General features: G+C 40.2%; 2 protein-coding genes across 3 annotated transcripts in view; both read right to left on the bottom strand.

Moving 5' to 3' along the window:
• LOC128702531 (HMG box-containing protein 4) overlaps positions 1-22,504 on the bottom strand; it is an 83,583-nt gene that overhangs the window by 7,439 nt on the left and 53,640 nt on the right. The gene's annotated exons all lie outside the window — the stretch shown is intronic.
• Positions 4,968-21,607, bottom strand: LOC128702532 (myb/SANT-like DNA-binding domain-containing protein 3). 2 transcript variants are annotated; one of them, XM_053796806.2, is made up of 4 exons: positions 21,557-21,607; positions 10,280-10,871; positions 9,536-9,699; positions 4,968-8,395 (listed from the first exon to the last, which is right to left on the bottom strand). In XM_053796806.2, the coding sequence occupies exons 2-4, from the start codon at positions 10,537-10,539 to the stop codon at positions 8,001-8,003; spliced, it is 819 nt and encodes a 272-aa protein (XP_053652781.2). In that variant the 5' UTR covers positions 10,540-10,871; positions 21,557-21,607; the 3' UTR covers positions 4,968-8,000. The 2 variants fall into 2 exon arrangements, with proteins under 2 accessions (XP_053652781.2, XP_069961433.1); XM_070105332.1 differs by having other exon boundaries at positions 10,280-11,040; positions 21,557-21,605.

Below are 22,504 nucleotides of genomic sequence, written 5' to 3'. Positions count from 1 at the left end.
CTGCAGAACAGTGAGAGCAACAAGCCACAACTGCAGAACAGTGAGAGCAACAAGCCACAACTGCAAACTAAAAATAAGCATTAAAAATACAGTGGACCCCCGCATAACGATTACCTCCGAATGCGACCAATTATGTAAGTGTATTTATGTAAGTGCGTTTGTACGTGTATGTTTGGGGGTCTGAAATGGACTAATCTACTTCACAATATTCCTTATGGGAACAAATTCGGTCAGTACTGGCACCTGAACATACTTCTGGAGTGAAAATATATCGTTAACCGGGGGTCCACTGTACAGAAAACTGTCTTCTCAGCCTTATGGACCACAGGAATACTACAATCGTTGGGAACTTAAAATTGCATGATAAATTATACACTGATTAAAAAATTGCAAACGTACCTGGGCTTGTAGAGCTATAAATAGTTTACTGCAATTAAATACATTAAATCAATACTACACTAAGGAAAAATAATTGCATTTGCTAGGTAATATACTCCAGTATTTGTACTTATTTAACCCGTAAACGGTCCAAACGTATATATACGTTTTTTCAACATTTGAAAGTATGTAAAAAAGTAGATCTTCTTTTTGTTTTTTTTACATTTGAAAATGTGTAAAAAAACTTTGATCTACTTTTTTTTGTTATATTTGAAAATATGTAAAAAAAACGTAGATCTACTTTTGTAGCTCTACACGTGTGAACGTAGATCTGCTGGGACCGTTTACAGGTTAATACTAAAGTGTAGTATATATTATTGATCACATTACATAGGTAAACTCTTTTATACAGCTCTTATTTACAGTGTAATTTTTTGTAAATGCAACTGAAAAAATCCGTCCAAAACTGAATAGTAAATACAGTGGACCCCCGCTTAACGATCACCTCCGAATGCGACCAATTATGTAAGTGTATTTATGTAAGTGCGTTTGTACGTGTATGTTTGGGGGTCTGAAATGGACTAATCTACTTCACAATATTCCTTATGGGAACAAATTCGGTCAGTACTGGCACCTGAACATACTACTGGAATGAAAAAAGTTCGTTAACCGGGGGTCCACTGTACTATTAAGGACTGATGATTAAGATACATGTGTAACGGTTGGGCCTCTTTATCTTTGAAATGCTTCGCCTATACGGTAGACGACTCCTCTGTGTGTACAGCAATAGCTCGGAACCTAACCTGTTGTATAAGTGGGGGCCCTCCTGGAAGGGTCCCACTTATAATACAGCAGGTTAGGGTCAAGGCTACTGCTGTACAGGAGGGCCCCACTTATACAGCAGGTTAGGTTCCAGGCTACTGCTGTACAGGAGGGTCCCACTTATACAGCAGGTTAGGTTCCAGGCTACTGCTGTACAGGAGGGTCCCACTTATACAGCAGGTTAGGTTCCAGGCTACTGCTGTACAGGAGGGTCCCACTTATACAGCAGGTTAGGTTCCAGGCTACTGCTGTACAGGAGGGCCCCACTTATACAGCAGGTTAGGATCCAGGTTACTGCTGTACACGAGGGCCCCACTTATACAGCAGGTTAGGTTCCAGGTTACTGCTGTACACGAGGGCCCCACTTATACAGCAGGTTAGGTTCCAGGTTACTGCTGTACACGAGGGCCCCACTTATACAGCAGGTTAGGTTCCAGGCTACTGCTGTACAGGAGGGCCCCACTTATACAGCAGGTTAGGTTCCAGGTTACTGCTGTACACGAGGGCCCCACTTATACAGCAGGTTAGGTTCTGAGCTACTGCTGTACAGGAGGGCCCCACTTATACAGCATGCTAGGTTCTGAGGTACTGCTGTACGTACAGCAGTACCTCAGAGCCTAACCTGCTGTATAAGTGAGGCCCTCCTCTATCTTAATCATCAACTCGTTAGTGTCAGACAGCAATACTGTAAAGGCCCGTTTACATGCTATCCAATTTTTCGATGAAATGTTTCAATTACATATACAAGAAATCACACTATACAGAGAAGCTTTACATAAGACCTTACATATACAGTGGTACCTCAAATTATGAACTTAATTTGTTCCAGAAGGCTGTTCGAGTGCCGATACTGAACAAATTTGTTCCCATAAGGAATAATGTAAATTAGATTAGACCATTTCAGACCCCCAAAAATACACTTACAAAATCACTTACAAAAATGCACTTAAACAATTGTTCGAGCTGGGAGCTATTCGAAACTCGGGGTACCAATGTATATATTAACACTGTCACTGCATGCTAGTGGCTTTCTGTTGTGCGTAATATATTTTTATTATGTATAAGCTACATTAACAGTATACCGTATGAAAGAAAGTATATTTGAATTCTGAATTTGAAATGATAGATGTTACTCTGTCCCTTGTATCTATTAGTCACAAGAGACCCATTAAAAGCACAAGTTTTAAATCTAATATATTAATTTGTACTGTAAAGGAAGATTTGTTAAGAGGCGGCAGTATAGTTCAGACACCGATGTGTAAATGTGTAAAACAAGACCGAATAAGTACAGTAAGTCCTCGACTTACACACACATTGAGAATCTGTATTGTGCATAATATCATTATTATATCATTATTGTGTATAATATCATTATTATACACAGTACAGAAGATTCTCAATGTGTTCATAAGTGGAGGGCTCACCGTAGTGAGAAACCACGGAGCAGGTGGGGTTTGAACCCAGGGCAAATGAGACCTGGAGTTTCAGGTTTTGCTCACCACAGGTTCAAATCCCACCCATTCCCTGGTTTGTCTGTAATCGCATTACTACAATTTCCTGAGTCGTGAAATGAGAAATTTCACGCTCACTGAATGTAAACAAAGTATTAATAAGGCAAGTGACTGCTGACTTGAGGGATATGATACGAACACGCTCACTTAGGTCACCTTGGGAAAGAAATGGGATAAAATGCTGACATGACGGAAACATGCATAAATGTAGCACAATGAAATCCTTTACTGAGCAAAAAGACACAATGCCGTGACTGGAACAATACACAAATAACCCGTAAATAGGAGAAATATATGACGATGTTTCGGTCTCAGTTGGACCATGTAAAAGTCTCACTAACTACTCCATTACTATTACCACTACCACTACTACTACTACTACCTTGCTTTGCTCCTCTTTCTGTCTCTTGTGCCACTACCACCACTTCCCCTACTTACTGTTGCCATCACTACATCCCCTACTTACTACTACCACTACCAGCATTATTTCTACCACTACTTCTCCACTTCCTTCCTCCTCGTCCCGTCCCTGTCTCCCTCTCCTTTGTATACTGTCTCCCTCACCTTCCTGTGTTAGTGCTAGCGCACTCAGTTCACACGCTGAGGTCCAGAGTTCGAATCTCCGGTACAGCTGGAAAACATTAGGGACGTGTTTCCGTAAGACACCTGCTGTCCATGTTCACCCATCAGTATAAAATGGGTACCTGGGTGTTAGTGGGCTGGTGTGAGTCGCATCCTGGGACAAAACTGACCTAATTTGCAGGAAATGCTCTGCATAACAAGGGACTTTCTATATAGTAGTATGTCACTGATGTCAACTATGGTTTGTGAACCTCGTACAAGTACAGTGGACCCCTGGTTTACGATATTATTTCATTCCAGAAGTATGTTCAGGTGCCAGTACTGACCGAATTTGTTCCCATAAGGAATATTGTGAAGTAGATTAGTCCATTTCAGACCCCCAAACATACACATACAAATGCACTTACATAAATACACTTACATAATTGGTCACATTGGGAGCTGATCGTAAACCGGGGTTCCACTGTACTTGTAGAAATAAAGAGATCATTATTATCATTATAAAACATCGTCACAAGCTTGTCTCTCCTATGTCCAAGTTTTTTCTGTATAAGTTGTTTACTCATGTTTAGCCCATACAATGGGTAAAACATCGGATAAAGCTTTGTCATTATACACTGTGTTTGTGTCTTTGTATCCACTATGACACGTTTATTGAAGATATTTTTCCCCTTGAACTTTGACCAGTTCAAGCACACAAAGTTCCTTGAACCTTGACTGGTTTAAACAAAGTTCAAAGACTGAACCTTTTTCAACAAGGACATTCTAAGTGAGTGCATGTGCATCCTTATTTTCCCCTCAATGTCAAATAAACCTTTGATTTTGACTTTGAATGTATAAAACACTTCAGAAGTAAATGCAATTGAAATCCACAGTCCTGTTTTTATAATGGGAAAGTGCTAAACCTGAAAGGGCTACACAGTTCCTGGGCACTGGGAATCAATCATGATCAATTCATTAGAGGCAGATCCAGTGCCTTGGATCAGAACCACTCATGGGCATGTAGAGCTCTCTCATGAAGGAATAGTCAGTCCTGAAATTGCATCTCTGTTAGCTAATAAAATATACTTATAATCATAACCATAATTTTTAAGGGGTGGAGAGGTAGGCCAGTGGAAGGCCTCGGTCAGATGACCAAAAGCTCCAGCTGTGGGTCATCATATGACTAAGACCCACATCAGGAAACACATACCCTGTCTCCTGATAAATCTCATCTAACCTAACCTCACACCTATCCTGTTTCCTGATAAATCTCACCTAACCTAACCTAACACCTATCCTGTTTCCTGATAAATCTCACCTAACCTAACCTAACACCTATCCTGTTTCCTGATAAATCTCACCTAACCTAACCTAACACCTATCCTGTTTCCTGATAAATCTCACCTAACCTAACCTAACACCTATCCTGTTTCCTGATAAATCTCACCTAACCTAACCTAACACCTATCCTGTTTCCTGATAAATCTCACCTAACCTAACACCTATCCTGTTTCCTGATAAATCTCACCTAACCTAACCTAACACCTATCCTGTTTCCTGATAAATCTCACCTAACCTAACACCTATCCTGTTTCCTGATAAATCTCACCTAACCTAACCTAACACCTATCCTGTTTCCTGATAAATCTCACCTAACCTAACACCTATCCTGTTTCCTGATAAATCTCACCTAACCTAACACCTATCCTGTCTCCTGATAAATCTCACCTAACCTAACCTAACACCTATCCTGTCTCCTGATAAATCTCATCTAACCTAACCTCACACCTATCCTGTTTCCTGATAAATCTCACCTAACCTAACCTAACACCTATCCTGTCTCCTGATAAATCTCACCTAACCTAACACCTATCCTGTTTCCTGATAAATCTCACCTAACCTAACACCTATCCTGTTTCCTGATAAATCTCACCTAACCTAACACCTATCCTGTTTCCTGATAAATCTCACCTAACCTAACCTAACACCTATCCTGTTTCCTGATAAATCTCACCTAACCTAACACCTATCCTGTTTCCTGATAAATCTCACCTAACCTAACCTAACACCTATCCTGTTTCCTGATAAATCTCACCTAACCTAACCTAACACCTATCCTGTTTCCTGATAAATCTCACCTAACCTAACCTAACACCTATCCTGTTTCCTGATAAATCGCACGCTATGCAAAAACCCAATGCACATAAAAGGCCCTAAAATCTGGAATTCATTACCTGTGAATATAAAAGAAACACTGTATGTTTATAAATTCAAGTCTCTTCTCGAAAATCACTTACTCACAACTAAATAAATACTGAATAATTGTACCTCATATATGTATCTCATTATTGTATCTCATAAATGTCAACCTGTGACCCAATCAAACTTTGTTACTATTTAACTTCATTACCTAACATAATACTCCATTCTACTGATTACACAGCAACACAGTAAATGACCATATGACCTGTCTTTGTCATACTCATTTGTACTTAATTGTTATCTGTTTTACAATAATTTTTGTACCACTGAATATATCATTTCTTAGTTAAGATTAAGTTAATTTTAAGCTGCCCATAATGCTCTGCATACAAGTGGCTTTGGCATGCTGCGCTTTAAAAATTGTATTCCTTGTACTTCTCTGTATCATGTTCAAATTAATAAATAAATAAATAAAATAAACTAACCTAAGTCCTGTTTCCTGACAAATTTTACCTAACCTAACCTAAGTCCTGTTTCCTGACAAATTTTACCTAACCTAACCTGATGCTAGCTAAGCTGGTAGAGTGATTGGGGATAGGGGGGGGTAATTGTAGGAATCCACAATAGCAGATTCAAATCTCCTTCACTTCTTAAAATGAAAAATGTATTTAGCAGGAGTAACTGCAAATGAATATTAACGTCTAGCACCTCACAGAGTCAAGAATCTACAACATCTGATAAACACCTCTATACAAGACCAACAAAATGAATTAGACATATGTGCAACAGCTGAGTATTTTTAATTTTGTAGATTTTTCACCATCCAGTGGTTTTATCAATACAAGGACATAATATGAAGACTGTAGAAGTACAGTGGACCCCCGGTTTACGATATTATTTCATTCCAGAAGTATGTTCAGGTGCCAGTACTGACTGAATTTGTTCCCATAAGGAATATTGTGAGGTAGATTAGTCCATTTCAAACCCCCAAACATACACGTACAAATGCACTTACATAAATACACTTACATAATTGGTCACACTGGGAGCTGATCGTAAACCGGGGGTCCACTGTATATATAAAAGATGAGGTAATCAGTCCCTCAGCCCTGGAAGTGATGAGCATTGTGGTCTTGAAGAATTTAATTGTTCAAGTAGCAGTCTTCCTGCCTGTGACTCACGAAATCATAATGACACGATTGTAAACAAACCATACCATGGGTGGGATTTGAACCCGCGGTCAGAGAGGGGACTTGAGCTAGAGTTCGTCACGGCCACGCTAGCTGGAGATTCGTCTGTAAAAACTTGCATTTGTAGTCACAGTGGTGCCTATGCTAGCCTTCCTATGGTGTAGAAATATACCTAGTTGGACGAATCTTATTGTGGCTAGCTGGTCCAGTGGCTAACGCGACGGCCTGGAGTTTTGAGACTCTCTGACCGCGGGTTCAAATCCCGCCCATGGTATGGTTTCCTCCCTGTGCTTTGTAGATCTGAAGATTACAGTGCTCTTCACCTCCAAGGCTGAGAGACTGATTACCCTGTCTTAAGTATACACTTCTAGTCTTCACAATATTATTATAATCAAAGGGGAATGCTAAATCCATAGCATTATGCAGCAGCTGTGGGGGAGGGGATGTGGAAAGTATCCAGGCTTAATTCAGGGAACTGGAGCACAGGTCCAATGCCCTAGATCAAAAGCCCCTCACCAACGTCAAGGAACCTTCCTTGAGGGGTACAGTCTTCACATTATGTCCTTGTATTGATAAAGCCACTGGATGTCAAAACGTTTACAAATTAAAGATACCCAGATGTTGCACACATGTCTAATTCTTTATCTTGCCCGTACTGTATACCATTCATACATCGTTCACCAAAAACCTGCACTTAGGAAAGGAACCTTATAATGAAATATCAAGTCACACTAGGGCGTTACATCATCATCACAAGATCCTCACCCAAGTGTTGGTGTTCAGTGAAATATTCCAGCCACAGTATTTTGACTTGTGTATTGTCTTCATGTATACTTTCTCATATCTTAACAAAGTGGCTCTTATAAATCTTATATATCAAAATTGTTGTCATATACTATAAAAACTATTACATCTTCTAATTTAAATACAAATATCATGTCTGAAATCAATACTAGTAAAATTAACAAGCAATAATGCCTTCTGTTTCAAAATAAATTATAGCTAATGTAAATCTATTTAACTACATATTTGTGGAAAAATGTGGAACTAATGCATTTTGGTGATCAAGGGTTGCCAAAATCAAGGGCCCCCCATATACAACGCATATTTTGTGTTCCACGTTTTGGTTGGCCTTCAACTGAACCATTGTTCCACCCACCGGTGACTATCATCGGCAGATGGAACATAATGAACAATGGCTCAATCTGAAGCCAATGAAAATGCAGAACACTGAAAAGAGGTGCTGTATAATCAGAGGTCACTTGATACAATACAGATGCTTATAATCCTAGTTAATTGTGGCGTTATCTGCACTAGCAGCGAGCACCAGTGTTCACTTGTCCATCGCTCTCCTCATCAAACACATTTTCAAGTTGTGTTCTTCTTCTTTGTGTTTCAGGTCCATCTCGTAAGTTTTCTGTATGTGCTGTAGTTTATTCAGCTCAACCATTTTCTTGAGATTATACACTTCCAGCTGCAGGTCCATCAGCTCTCTCTGCTTCCTGACGAACACTATGTCGTGGTCACAGAGAATGTTATAAGTCCCTCTCTTGTGACCTCTGCCGTGTTTGGTTTGGATGTGGCCGTTCTCTGGACCTGAAGAAGGGGTTGGAGAGGTGGCCCTGGTCGGAGGGGTGACTGGCAGCATCATCGGTGGCACTGACATGGAAGCTATCGATGCCAGTGGTTCTGCCACACCTTCGTGGTCGTAATATTCCTCTCCGCTATCTGTGAAATATCCAATAACAATTTTTAGAAACTGAAGGTTAGGTAAGGTTTGTGAGGTTAGATTAGGTTAGATTAGGTTAGATTAGGTTAGGTTAGGTTAGATTAGGTTAGATTAGGTTAGATTAGGTTAGATTAGGTTAGGTTAGGTTAGGTTAGAGTAGGTTAGGTTAGGTTAGATTAGGTTAGGTTAGGTTAGGTTAGGTTAGGTTAGGTTAGGTTAGGTTAGGTTAGGTTAGGATATATTAGGTTAGGTTTGTCAGGAAACAGGACAAGTGTTTCATGACACTGGTCTTAGACATGAGCTTTAGGTCATCTGACCACTGGCTTACCAGTCCACCTCCTTTAATATTACTGTTACACAGAAACTATGAAGCAGAGGAATCCTGAAAGCACTAAACACTCAGAATCTGATACAAGGTTGCCCTAATACACAAACATGCCAGCCGTCTCCCGCCGAGGTAGGGCAACCCAAAAAAGGAAACAGTCACCATTATTTACACTATCAGTTTCTTGCCTTCCACTAAGATGAGGAGCAAAAAAAAAAAACACATTCACATTCACTCAGTACATCCCTGTTTTGCCAGAAGTATACTGACATCACAATTTAAATGACCTTCAAGCTGCAATATTATTATTATTACAGTACAGTGGACCCCCGCATAACGGTCAGCTCCCAACTCGACCAATTATGTAAGTGTATTTTTGTAAGTGCTTTTGTAGGTGTATTTCTGGGGGTCTGAAACGGACTAATCTAATTCACAATATTTCTTATGGGAACAAATTCGGTCTATAACGGCACCCAAACAGACTTCTGGATTGAAATAATATCGTTATGCGGGGGTCCACTGTATTATATTTCAACTTTACGATGGTGTATCAGCAATTACTTTGGAGACGAAACTTAAGATAATTACCCAACATGAAGGCAGCAAGTCCGTAACTTACGTTCATTTATTTACTTTTCAATACTGGTATTTAATTATAGTAATTATTTTTTATTTACTTATTCAGTGATAGTAGTTATTTTTTTAGCACATAGTCACATTAGACTCACAATAGTTTTAACTTACGATGGGTTCGTCAGAACATAACCCCACTGTAAGTCCAGGAGCACTTACATGTACGTACACATACACACACCTGGTTCCATCTTGACATGGTGTTCCTGGTTCTCATGTAGCATGATAGTCTCCAGGCATTGGCTGGGGAGGAGAGCCACTGGGGAGTCTCCCTCGGCTTCCATTGGAGGATGCATCGGAGGAGAAGAATCTCGACTCACTGAATCTCTCCTCATGCGGTACTGCCTGTAAGGGAGAGCGGGGTGTTAAGTAGCCAATTTCAAGATTACAACAGACATTTAAAGATATAAATACATTGAAGATCTTGTAGTCTTAGGGTTGAGCTTGCCTGAAATGCTCTGCGTAACCATGGGCTTTCAACATGGACTTAAGTCTCACCCATTACTGAATAATCATTGAATAATGTTTAAATAAACTTATATTTGTGTCCATCCATAACGGATGGACGCAAACTGGGCATTAGCTGTGAATGCGTTGGTTACAAGAGTTCCTCGACTTACGATGGTTTGACTTATGATATTTTAACTTTACAATGGTGCGGCAGCAATTAGTTTGGAGATGAAATTTAAGATAATTACCCAGCATGAAGGCAGCAAGTTGGATTCATTTATTTACTTTCAATATTGGTATTTAGTTAGTTACAGTAATTATCTGTTTATTCACTTATTGAGTGACAGTAGTTACTTATTTAGTATATCATATTCATATATGACATGATATTTTTGACTTACAATGGGTTTGTCGGAACGTAACCCTATCGTAAGTCGAGGACCACCCGTACTACACAAGAAAAGGAGTTTCTCACCTGTCTAGAGCATGCTTGGCCCGATACTTCATGTTCTCCCAAGCCTTCCTCAGCTCAGGGGCGGTGCGGGAAGTGACCGTTGGCGAGTCATTGAATGAAGCAGCGATCTTTTCCCACTGTCGTCGCCTCTCCTTGGTTGAGGTGCCATCAACGTTCTGAGCCTTGAGAATCCCTTCATGTGCAGATACAAGCTTGCGCAACAGGAGGCGCTCTTCTCCCGTGAGGATTCGCCTTCTGCCATCCGGCACTGGATGGTTCATTTTCCGCTGGCACTTGTCTTCTGTCCGCCGAATCCAGTTTTAAATTTTTGCACTCATACGCACAACTAATTCAAATTTTGATTTGGATGGATGTCACGAGTAAGTTCAACTCGTGCACATAAACCAAAGTATAACAGTAACATGCACCCAATAAGTGTCGAACATACAAGTACCATTTCCATCTCACTGACTGAAATCTCTGTCTCTGTCTGGCCAATGCACATCACAAAAGACATTCAAATTATTCTTCACTGATAAATCTCACATTCATTTTCCCACTTGATTCAGGTGATGTAGTACATGATCAACATACACATCATATGTAACCAAACCTGAAAGTGAATAACGTAAAGCACAACTCGCTAAACCAAACACCAAACCAGGGCTTGATAATGGGCCGAAAGATCAACACATTTTAGAATGTTTCCTCTACAAACTGTAGGTTATTAAGGCTCCGTGTCACCACATGCATCGCCAGTCAATATAACTTTTACACCGTACCTGAAACATAAATAATCACCGAAAGATTAATTTCTACAACAGAAAGTAATCTTCGAGCGATTACATAACGAGACATATACATCTCTTGTGTATATACAGTACCCTTGTATGCCTAAAATAAACCTGAGAATACAACACTACAGTAAATACACTCTAGACTACAACACTACAGTAACTACCTTGTAGACCACACCTGAGACTACAACACTACAGTAACTACCTTGTAGACTACACTGTAGACTACAACACTATAGTAACTACCTTGTAGACTACAACACTACAGTAACTACCTTGTAGACTACTGTAGACTACAACACTATAGTAAATACCTTGTAGACTACACTGTAGGCTACAACACTACAGTAACTACCTTGTAGACTACACTGTAGGCTACAACACTACAGTAACTACCTTGTAGACTACAACACTACAGTAACTACCTTGTAGACTACACTGTAGACTACAACACTATAGTAATTACCTTGTAGACTACACCTGAGACTACAACACTACAGTAACTACATTGTAGACTACACCTGAGACTACAACACTACAGTAACTACCTTGTAGACTACAACACTACAGTAACTACCTTGTAGACTACAACACTACAGTAACTACCTTGTAGACTACACTGTAGACTACAACACTATAGTAATTACCTTGTAGACTACACCTGAGACTACAACACTACAGTAACTACCTTGTAGACTACACCTGAGACTACAACACTACAGTAACTACCTTGTAGACTACAACACTACAGTAACTACCTTGTAGACTACACTGTAGACTACAACACTACAGTAACTACCTTGTAGACTACACCTGAGATTACAACACTACAGTAACTACCTTGTAGACTACACTGTAGAATACAAAACTACAGTAACTACCTTGAAGACTACACCTGAGATTACAACACTACAGTAACTACCTTGTAGACTACACTGTAGACTACAGAACTACAGTAACTACCTTGTAGACTACACCTGAGACTACAACACTACAGTAACTACCTTGTAGACTACACTGTAGACTACAACACTACAGTAACTACCTTGTAGACTACAACACTACAGTAACTACCTTGTAGACTACACTGTAGACTACAACACTACAGTAACTACCTTGTAGACTACACCTGAGACTACAACACTACAGTAACTATCTTGTAGACTACACTGTAGACTACAACACTACAGTAACTACCTTGTAGACTACACCTGAGACTACAACACTACAGTAACTACCTTGTAGACTACAACACTACAGTAACTACCTTGTAGACTACACTGTAGACTACAACACTACAGTAACTACCTTGTAGACTACACCTGAGACTACAACACTACAGTAACTACCTTGTAGACTACACTGTAGACTACAACACTACAGTAACTACCTTGTAGACTACACCTGAGACTACAACACTACAGTAACTACCTTGTAGACTACAACACTACAGTAACTACCTTGTAGACTACAACACTACAGTAACTACCTTGTAGACTACAACACTACAGTAACTACCTTGTAGACTACAACACTACAGTAACTACCTTGTAGACTACAACACTACAGTAACTACCTTGTAGACTACACCTGAGACTACAACACTACAGTAACTACCTTGTAGACTACACTGTAGACTACAACACTACAGTAACTACCTTGTAGACTACACTGTAGACTAAAAAACTACAGTAACTACCTTGTAGACTACACCTGAGATTACAACACTACAGTAACTACCTTGTAGACTACACCTGAGATTACAACACTACAGTAACTACCTTGTAGACTACACTGTAGACTACAACACTACAGTAACTACCTTGTAGACTACACTAGATTACAACACTACATTAACTACCTTGCAGACTACACTGTAGACTACAACACTACAGTAACTACCTTGTAGACTACACCTGAGACTACAACACTACAGTAACTACCTTGTAGACTACACTGTAGACTACAACACTACAGTAACTACCTTGTAGACTACACCTGAGACTACAACACTACAGTAACTACCTTGTAGACTACACCTGAGACTACAACACTACAGTAACTACCTTGTAGACTACACTGTAGACTACAACACTACAGTAACTACCTTGTAGACAACACTACAGTAACTACCTTGTAGACTACACTGTAGACTACAACACTACAGTAACTACCTTGTAGACTACACCTGAGACTACAACACTACAGTAACTATCTTGTAGACTACACTGTAGACTACAACACTACAGTAACTACCTTGTAGACTACACCTGAGACTACAACACTACAGTAACTACCTTGTAGACTACAACACTACAGTAACTACCTTGTAGACTACACTGTAGACTACAACACTACAGTAACTACCTTGTAGACTACACCTGAGACTACAACACTACAGTAACTACCTTGTAGACTACACTGTAGACTACAACACTACAGTAACTACCTTGTAGACTACACCTGAGACTACAACACTACAGTAACTACCTTGTAGACTACAACACTACAGTAACTACCTTGTAGACTACAACACTACAGTAACTACCTTGTAGACTACAACACTACAGTAACTACCTTGTAGACTACAACACTACAGTAACTACCTTGTAGACTACAACACTACAGTAACTACCTTGTAGACTACACCTGAGATTACAACACTACAGTAACTACCTTGTAGACTACACTGTAGACTACAACACTACAGTAACTACCTTGTAGACTACACTGTAGACTACAAAACTACAGTAACTACCTTGTAGACTACACCTGAGATTACAACACTACAGTAACTACCTTGTAGACTACACCTGAGATTACAACACTACAGTAACTACCTTGTAGACTACACTGTAGACTACAACACTACAGTAACTACCTTGTAGACTACACCTGAGACTACAACACTACAGTAACTACCTTGCAGACTACACTGTAGACGACAACACTACAGTAACTACCTTGTAGACTACACCTGAGACTACAACACTACAGTAACTACCTTGTAGACTACACTGTAGACTACAACACTACAGTAACTACCTTGTAGACTACACCTGAGACTACAACACTACAGTAACTACCTTGTAGACTACACCTGAGACTACAACACTACAGTAACTACCTTGTAGACTACACTGTAGACTACAACACTACAGTAACTACCTTGTAGACTACACCTGAGACTACAACACTACAGTAACTACCTTGTAGACTACACTGTAGACTACAACACTACAGTAACTACCTTGTAGACTACACCTGAGACTACAACACTACAGTAACTACCTTGTAGACTACACCTGAGACTACAACACTACAGTAACTACCTTGTAGACTACACTGTAGACTACAAAACTACAGTAACTACCTTGTAGTCTACACCTGAGACTACAACACTACAGTAACTACCTTGTAGACTACACTGTAGACTACAAAACTACAGTAACTACCTTGTAGTCTACACCTGAGACTACAACACTACAGTAACTACCTTGTAGACTACACTGTAGACTACAACACTACAGTAACTACCTTGTAGACTACACCTGAGACTACAACACTACAGTAACTACCTTGTAGACTACACCTGAGACTACAACACTACAGTAACTACCTTGTAGACTACACCTGAGACTACAACACTACAGTAACTACCTTGTAGACTACACTGTAGACTACAACACTACAGTAACTACCTTGTAGACTACACTGTAGACTACAACACTACAGTAACTACCTTGTAGACTACACTGTAGACTACAACACTACAGTAACTACCTTGTAGACTACACTGTAGACTACAACACTACAGTAACTACCTTGTAGACTACACTGTAGACTACAACACTACAGTAACTACCTTGTAGACTACACCTGAGACTACAACACTACAGTAACTACCTTGTAGACTACACCTGAGACTACAACACTACAGTAACTACCTTGTAGACTACACTGTAGACTACAACACTACAGTAACTACCTTGTAGACTACACCTGAGACTACAACACTACAGTAACTACCTTGTAGACTACACTGTAGACTACAACACTACAGTAACTACCTTGTAGACTACACCTGAGACTACAACACTACAGTAACTACCTTGTAGACTACACTGTAGACTACAACACTACAGTAACTACCTTGTAGACTACACCTGAGACTACAACACTACAGTAACTACCTTGTAGACTACAAGACTACAACACTACAGTAACTACATTGTAGACTACACTGTAGACTACAACACTACAGTAACTACCTTGTAGACTACACCTGAGACTACAACACTACAGTAACTACCTTGTAGACTACACTGTAGACTACAACACTACAGTAAGTACCTTGTAGACTACACTGTAGACTACAACACTACAGTAAGTACCTTGTAGACTACACCTGAGACTACAACACTACAGTAACTACCTTGTAGACTACACCTGAGACTACAACACTACAGTAACTACCTTGTAGACTACACTGTAGACTACAACACTACAGTAACTACCTTGTAGACTACACCTGAGACTACAACACTACAGTAACTACCTTGTAGACTACACTGTAGACTACAACACTACAGTAACTACCTTGTAGACTACACTGTAGACTACAACACTACAGTAACTACCTTGTAGACTACAACACTACAGTAACTACCTTGTAGACTACACCTGAGACTACAACACTACAGTAACTACCTTGTAGACTACACTGTAGACTACAACACTACAGTAACTACCTTGTAGACTACACCTGAGACTGCAACACTACAGTAACTACCTTGTAGACTACACTGTAGACTACAACACTACAGTAACTACCTTGTACACTACACTGTAGACTACAACACTACAGTAACTACCTTGTAGACTACAACACTACAGTAACTACCTTGTACACTACACCTGAGACTACAACACTACAGTAACTACCTTGTAGACTACACTGTAGACTACAACACTACAGTAACTACCTTGTAGACTACACCTGAGACTACAACACTACAGTAACTACCTTGTAGACTACACCTGAGACTACAACACTACAGTAACTACCTTGTAGACTACACTGTAGACTACAACACTACAGTAACTACCTTGTAGACTACACCTGAGACTACAACACTACAGTAACTACCTTGTAGACTACACTGTAGACTACAACACTCCAGTAACTACCTTGTAGACTACACCTGAGACTACAACACTACAGTAACTACCTTGTAGACTACACCTGAGACTACAACACTACAGTAACTACCTTGTAGACTACACTGTAGACTACAACACTACAGTAACTACCTTGTAGACTACACCTGAGACACAACACTACAGTAACTACCTTGTAGACTACACCTGAGACTACAACACTACAGTAACTACCTTGTAGACTACACCTGTAGACTACAACACTACAGTAACTACCTTGTAGACTACACTGTAGACTACAACACTACAGTAACTACCTTGTAGACTACACCTGAGACTACAACACTACAGTAACTACCTTGTAGACTACACTGTAGACTACAACACTACAGTAACTACCTTGTAGACTACACCTGAGACTACAACACTACAGTAACTACCTTGTAGACTACACAGTAGACTACACTACAGTAACTACAGTAACTACCTTGTAGACTACACCTGAGACTACAACACTACAGTAACTACCTTGTAGACTACACCTGAGACTACAACACTACAGTAACTACCTTGTAGACTACACTGTAGACTACAACACTACAGTAACTACCTTGTAGACTACACCTGAGACTACAACACTACAGTAACTACCTTGTAGACTACACCTGAGACTACAACACTACAGTAACTACCTTGTAGACTACACCTGAGACTACAACACTACAGTAACTACCTTGTAGACTACACTGTAGACTACAACACTACAGTAACTACCTTGTAGACTACACCTGAGACTACAACACTACAGTAACTACCTTGTAGACTACACTGTAGACTACAACACTACAGTAACTACCTTGTAGACTACACCTGAGACTACAACACTACAGTAACTACCTTGTAGACTACACCTGAGACTACAACACTACAGTAACTACCTTGTAGACTACACTGTAGACTACAACACTACAGTAACTACCTTAGACTACAACACTACAGTAACTACCTTGTACTAGACTACAACACTACAGTAGTACTACAACACTACAGTAACTAATTTGTAGACTACACCTGAGACTACAACACTACAGTAACTACCTTGTAGACTACACTGTAGACTACAACACTACAGTAACTACCTTGTAGACTACACCTGAGACTACAACACTACAGTAACTACCTTGTAGACTACACTGTAGACTACAACACTACAGTAACTACCTTGTAGACTACACTGTAGACTACAACACTACAGTAACTACCTTGTAGACTACACCTGAGACTACAACACTACAGTAACTACCTTGTAGACTACACCTGAGACTACAACACTACAGTAACTACCTTGTAGACTACACTGTAGACTACAACACTACAGTAACTACCTTGTAGACTACACCTGAGACTACAACACTACAGTAACTACCTTGTAGACTACACCTGAGACTACAACACTACAGTAACTACCTTGTAGACTACACCTGAGACTAGACTACAACACTACAGTAACTACCTTGTAGACTACACCTGTAGACTACAACACTACAGTAACTACCTTGTAGACTACACCTGAGACTACAACACTACAGTAACTACCTTGTAGACTACACTGAGACTACAACACTACAGTAACTACCTTGTAGACTACACTGTAGACTACAACACTACAGTAACTACCTTGTAGACTACACCTGTAGACTACAACACTACGGTAACTACCTTGTAGACTACACCTGAGACTACAACACTACAGTAACTACCTTGTAGACTACACCTGTAGACTACAACACTACAGTAACTACCTTGTAGACTACACTGTAGACTACAACACTACAGTAACTACCTTGTAGACTACACCTGAGACTACAACACTACAGTAACTACCTTGTAGACTACACCTGAGACTACAACACTACAGTAACTACCTTGTAGACTACACTGTAGACTACAACACTACAGTAACTACCTTGTAGACTACACTGTAGACTACAACACTACAGTAACTACCTTGTAGACTACACCTGAGACTACAACACTACAGTAACTACCTTGTAGACTACACTGTAGACTACAACACTACAGTAACTACCTTGTAGACTACAACCTGTAGTAGACTACAACACTACAGTAACTACCTTGTAGACTACACCTGAGACTACAGTAACTACCTTGTAGACTACACTGTAGAATACAACACTACAGTAACTACCTTGTAGACTACACTGTAGACTACAACACTACATTAACTACCTTGTACACTACACTGTAGACTACAACACTACAGTAACTACCTTGTAGACTACAACACTACAGTAACTACCTTGTAGACTACACCTGAGACTACAACACTACAGTAACTACCTTGTAGACTACACCTGAGACTACAACACTACAGTAACTACCTTGTAGACTACACCTGAGACTACAACACTACAGTAACTACCTTGTAGACTACACTGTAGACTACAACACTACAGTAACTACCTTGTAGACTACACCTGAGACTACAACACTACAGTAACTACCTTGTAGACTACACCTGAGACTACAACACTACAGTAACTACCTTGTAGACTACACCTGAGACTACAACACTACAGTAACTACCTTGTAGACTACACTGTAGACTACAACACTACAGTAACTACCTTGTAGACTACACTGTAGACTACAACACTACAGTAACTACCTTGTAGACTACACTGTAGACTACAACACTACAGTAACTACCTTGTAGACTACACCTGAGACTACAACACTACAGTAACTACCTTGTAGACTACACTGTAGACTACAACACTACAGTAACTACCTTGTAGACTACACTGTAGACTACAACACTACAGTAACTACCTTGTAGACTACACCTGAGACTACAACACTACAGTAACTACCTTGTAGACTACACCTGAGACTACAACACTACAGTAACTACCTTGTAGACTACACCTGAGACTACAACACTACAGTAACTACCTTGTAGACTACACTGTAGACTACAACACTACAGTAACTACCTTGTAGACTACACTGTAGACTACAACACTACAGTAACTACCTTGTAGACTACACCTGAGACTACAACACTACAGTAACTACCTTGTAGACTACACCTGAGACTACAACACTACAGTAACTACCTTGTAGACTACACTGTAGACTACAACACTACAGTAACTACCTTGTAGACTACACTGTAGACTACAACACTACAGTAACTACCTTGTAGACTACACCTGAGACTACAACACTACAGTAACTACCTTGTAGACTACACCTGTAGACTACAACACTACAGTAACTACCTTGTAGACTACACTGTAGACTACAACACTACAGTAACTACCTTGTAGACTACACTGTAGACTACAACACTACAGTAACTACCTTGTAGACTACACTGTAGACTACAACACTACAGTAACTACCTTGTAGACTACACCTGAGACTACAACACTACAGTAACTACCTTGTAGACTACACCTGAGACTACAACACTACAGTAACTACCTTGTAGACTACACTGTAGACTACAACACTACAGTAACTACCTTGTAGACCACACTGTAGACTACAACACTACAGTAACTACCTTGTAGACTACACCTGAGACTACAACACTACAGTAACTACATTGTAGACTACACTGTAGACTACAACACTACAGTAACTACCTTGTAGACCTTGTAGACACAGACTACAACACTACAGTAACTACCTTGTAGACTACACTGTAGACTACTACAGTAACTACATTGTAGACTACACTGTAGACTACAACACTACAGTAACTACCTTGTAGACTACACTGTAGACTACAACACTACAGTAACTACCTTGTAGACTACACTGTAGACTACAACACTACAGTAACTACATTGTAGGCTACACTGTAGACTACAACACTACAGTAACTACCTTGTAGACCACACTGTAGACTACAACACTACAGTAACTACCTTGTAGACTACACCTGAGACTACAACACTACAGTAACTACCTTGTAGACTACACTGTAGACTACAACACTACAGTAACTACCTTGTAGACTACACTGTAGACTACAACACTACAGTAACTACCTTGTAGACTACACTGTAGACTACAACACTACAGTAACTACCTTGTAGACTACACTGTAGACTACAACACTACAGTAACTACCTTGTAGACTACACCTGAGACTACAACACTACAGTAACTACCTTGTAGACTACACTGTAGACTACAACACTACAGTAACTACCTTGTAGACTACACCTGAGACTACAACACTACAGTAACTACCTTGTAGACTACACTGTAGACTACAACACTACAGTAACTACCTTGTAGACTACACTGTAGACTACAACACTACAGTAACTACTTTGTAGACTACACTGTAGACCACAACACTACAGTAACTACCTTGTAGACTACACCTGAGACTACAACACTACAGTAACTACCTTGTAGACTACACCTGAGACTACAACACTACAGTAACTACCTTGTCGACTACACCTGAGACTACAACACTACAGTAACTACATTGTAGACTACACTGTAGACTACAACACTACAGTAACTACCTTGTAGACTACACCTGAGACTACAACACTACAGTAACTACCTTGTAGACTACACCTGAGACTACAACACTACAGTAACTACCTTGTAGACTACACCTGAGACTACAACACTACAGTAACTACCTTGTAGACTACACTGTAGACTACAACACTACAGTAACTACCTTGTAGACTACACTGTAGACTACAACACTACAGTAACTACCTTGTAGACTACACCTGAGACTACAACACTACAGTAACTACCTTGTAGACTACACTGTATATTACAACACTACAGTAACTACCTTGTAGACTACACTGTAGACTACAACACTACAGTAACTACCTTGTAGACTACACTGTAGACTACAACACTACAGTAACTACCTTGTAGACTACACCTGAGACTACAACACTACAGTAACTACCTTGTAGACTACACCTGAGACTACAACACTACAGTAACTACCTTGTAGACTACACCTGAGACTACAACACTACAGTAACTACCTTGTAGACTACACTGTAGACTACAACACTACGGTAACTACCTTGTAGACTACACCTGAGACTACAACACTACAGTAACTACCTTGTAGACTACACTGTAGACTACAACACTACAGTAACTACCTTGTAGACTACACTGTAGACTACAACACTACAGTAACTACATTGTAGACTACACTGTAGACTACAACACTACAGTAACTACCTTGTAGACCACACTGTAGACTACAACACTACAGTAACTACCTTGTAGACTACAACACTACAGTAACTACCTTGTAGACTACAGTGTAGACAAGTGACGCTGGTTTGTTTACATCTGTGACGTCACAGTTGTTCGTCGGTGATGAATCCGGATTCATTTAATAAATACGTGAAATAATGATAATTATCGTCAATAATGATAATAAGAATCTTAATTGGTGTTCCTTGACACACCTGGTGTTCCTTGACACACCTGGTGTTCCTTGACACACCTGGTGTTCCTTGACACAATTGGTGTTCCTTGACACACCTGGTGTTCCTTGACAAACCTGGTGTTCGTTGACTCACCTCATGTTCCTTGACACACCAGGTGTTCCTTGACACACCTGGTGTTCCTTGACACACCTGGTGTTCCTTGACACACCTGGTGTTCCTTGACACACCTGGTGTTCCTTGACACACCTGGTGTTCCTTGCCACACCTGATGTTCCTTGACTCACCTCATGTTCCTTGCCACACCTGATGTTCCTTTACACACCTGATGTTCCTTGACTCACCTCATGTTCCTTGCCACACCTGATGTTGCTTGACACACCTGGTGTTCCTTGACTCACCTAATGTTCCTTGACTCACCTCATGTTCCTTGACACACTTGGTGTTCCTTGACACACCTGGTGTTCCTTGACACACCTGGTGTTCCTTGGCACACCTGGTGTTCCTTGACACACTTGGTGTTCCCTGACACACCTGGTGTTCCTTGACACACCTGGTGTTCCTTGACACACCTAGTGTTCCTTGACACACCTGGTGTTCCTTGACACACCTGGTGTTCCTTGACACAATTGGTGTTCCTTGACACACCTGGTGTTCCTTGACATACCTGGTGTTCGTTGACTCACCTCATGTTCCTTGACACACCAGGTGTTCCTTGACACACCTGGTGTTCCTTGACACACCTGGTGTTCCTTGACACACCTGGTGTTCGTTGACTCACCTCATGTTCCTTGACACACCAGGTG

The sequence above is a fragment of the Cherax quadricarinatus genome, chromosome 98 (genome assembly GCF_038502225.1).
Source record: "Cherax quadricarinatus isolate ZL_2023a chromosome 98, ASM3850222v1, whole genome shotgun sequence".
Lineage (NCBI taxonomy): Eukaryota > Metazoa > Arthropoda > Malacostraca > Decapoda > Parastacidae > Cherax > Cherax quadricarinatus.
This window is presented reverse-complemented; position numbering and strand designations above follow the sequence as displayed.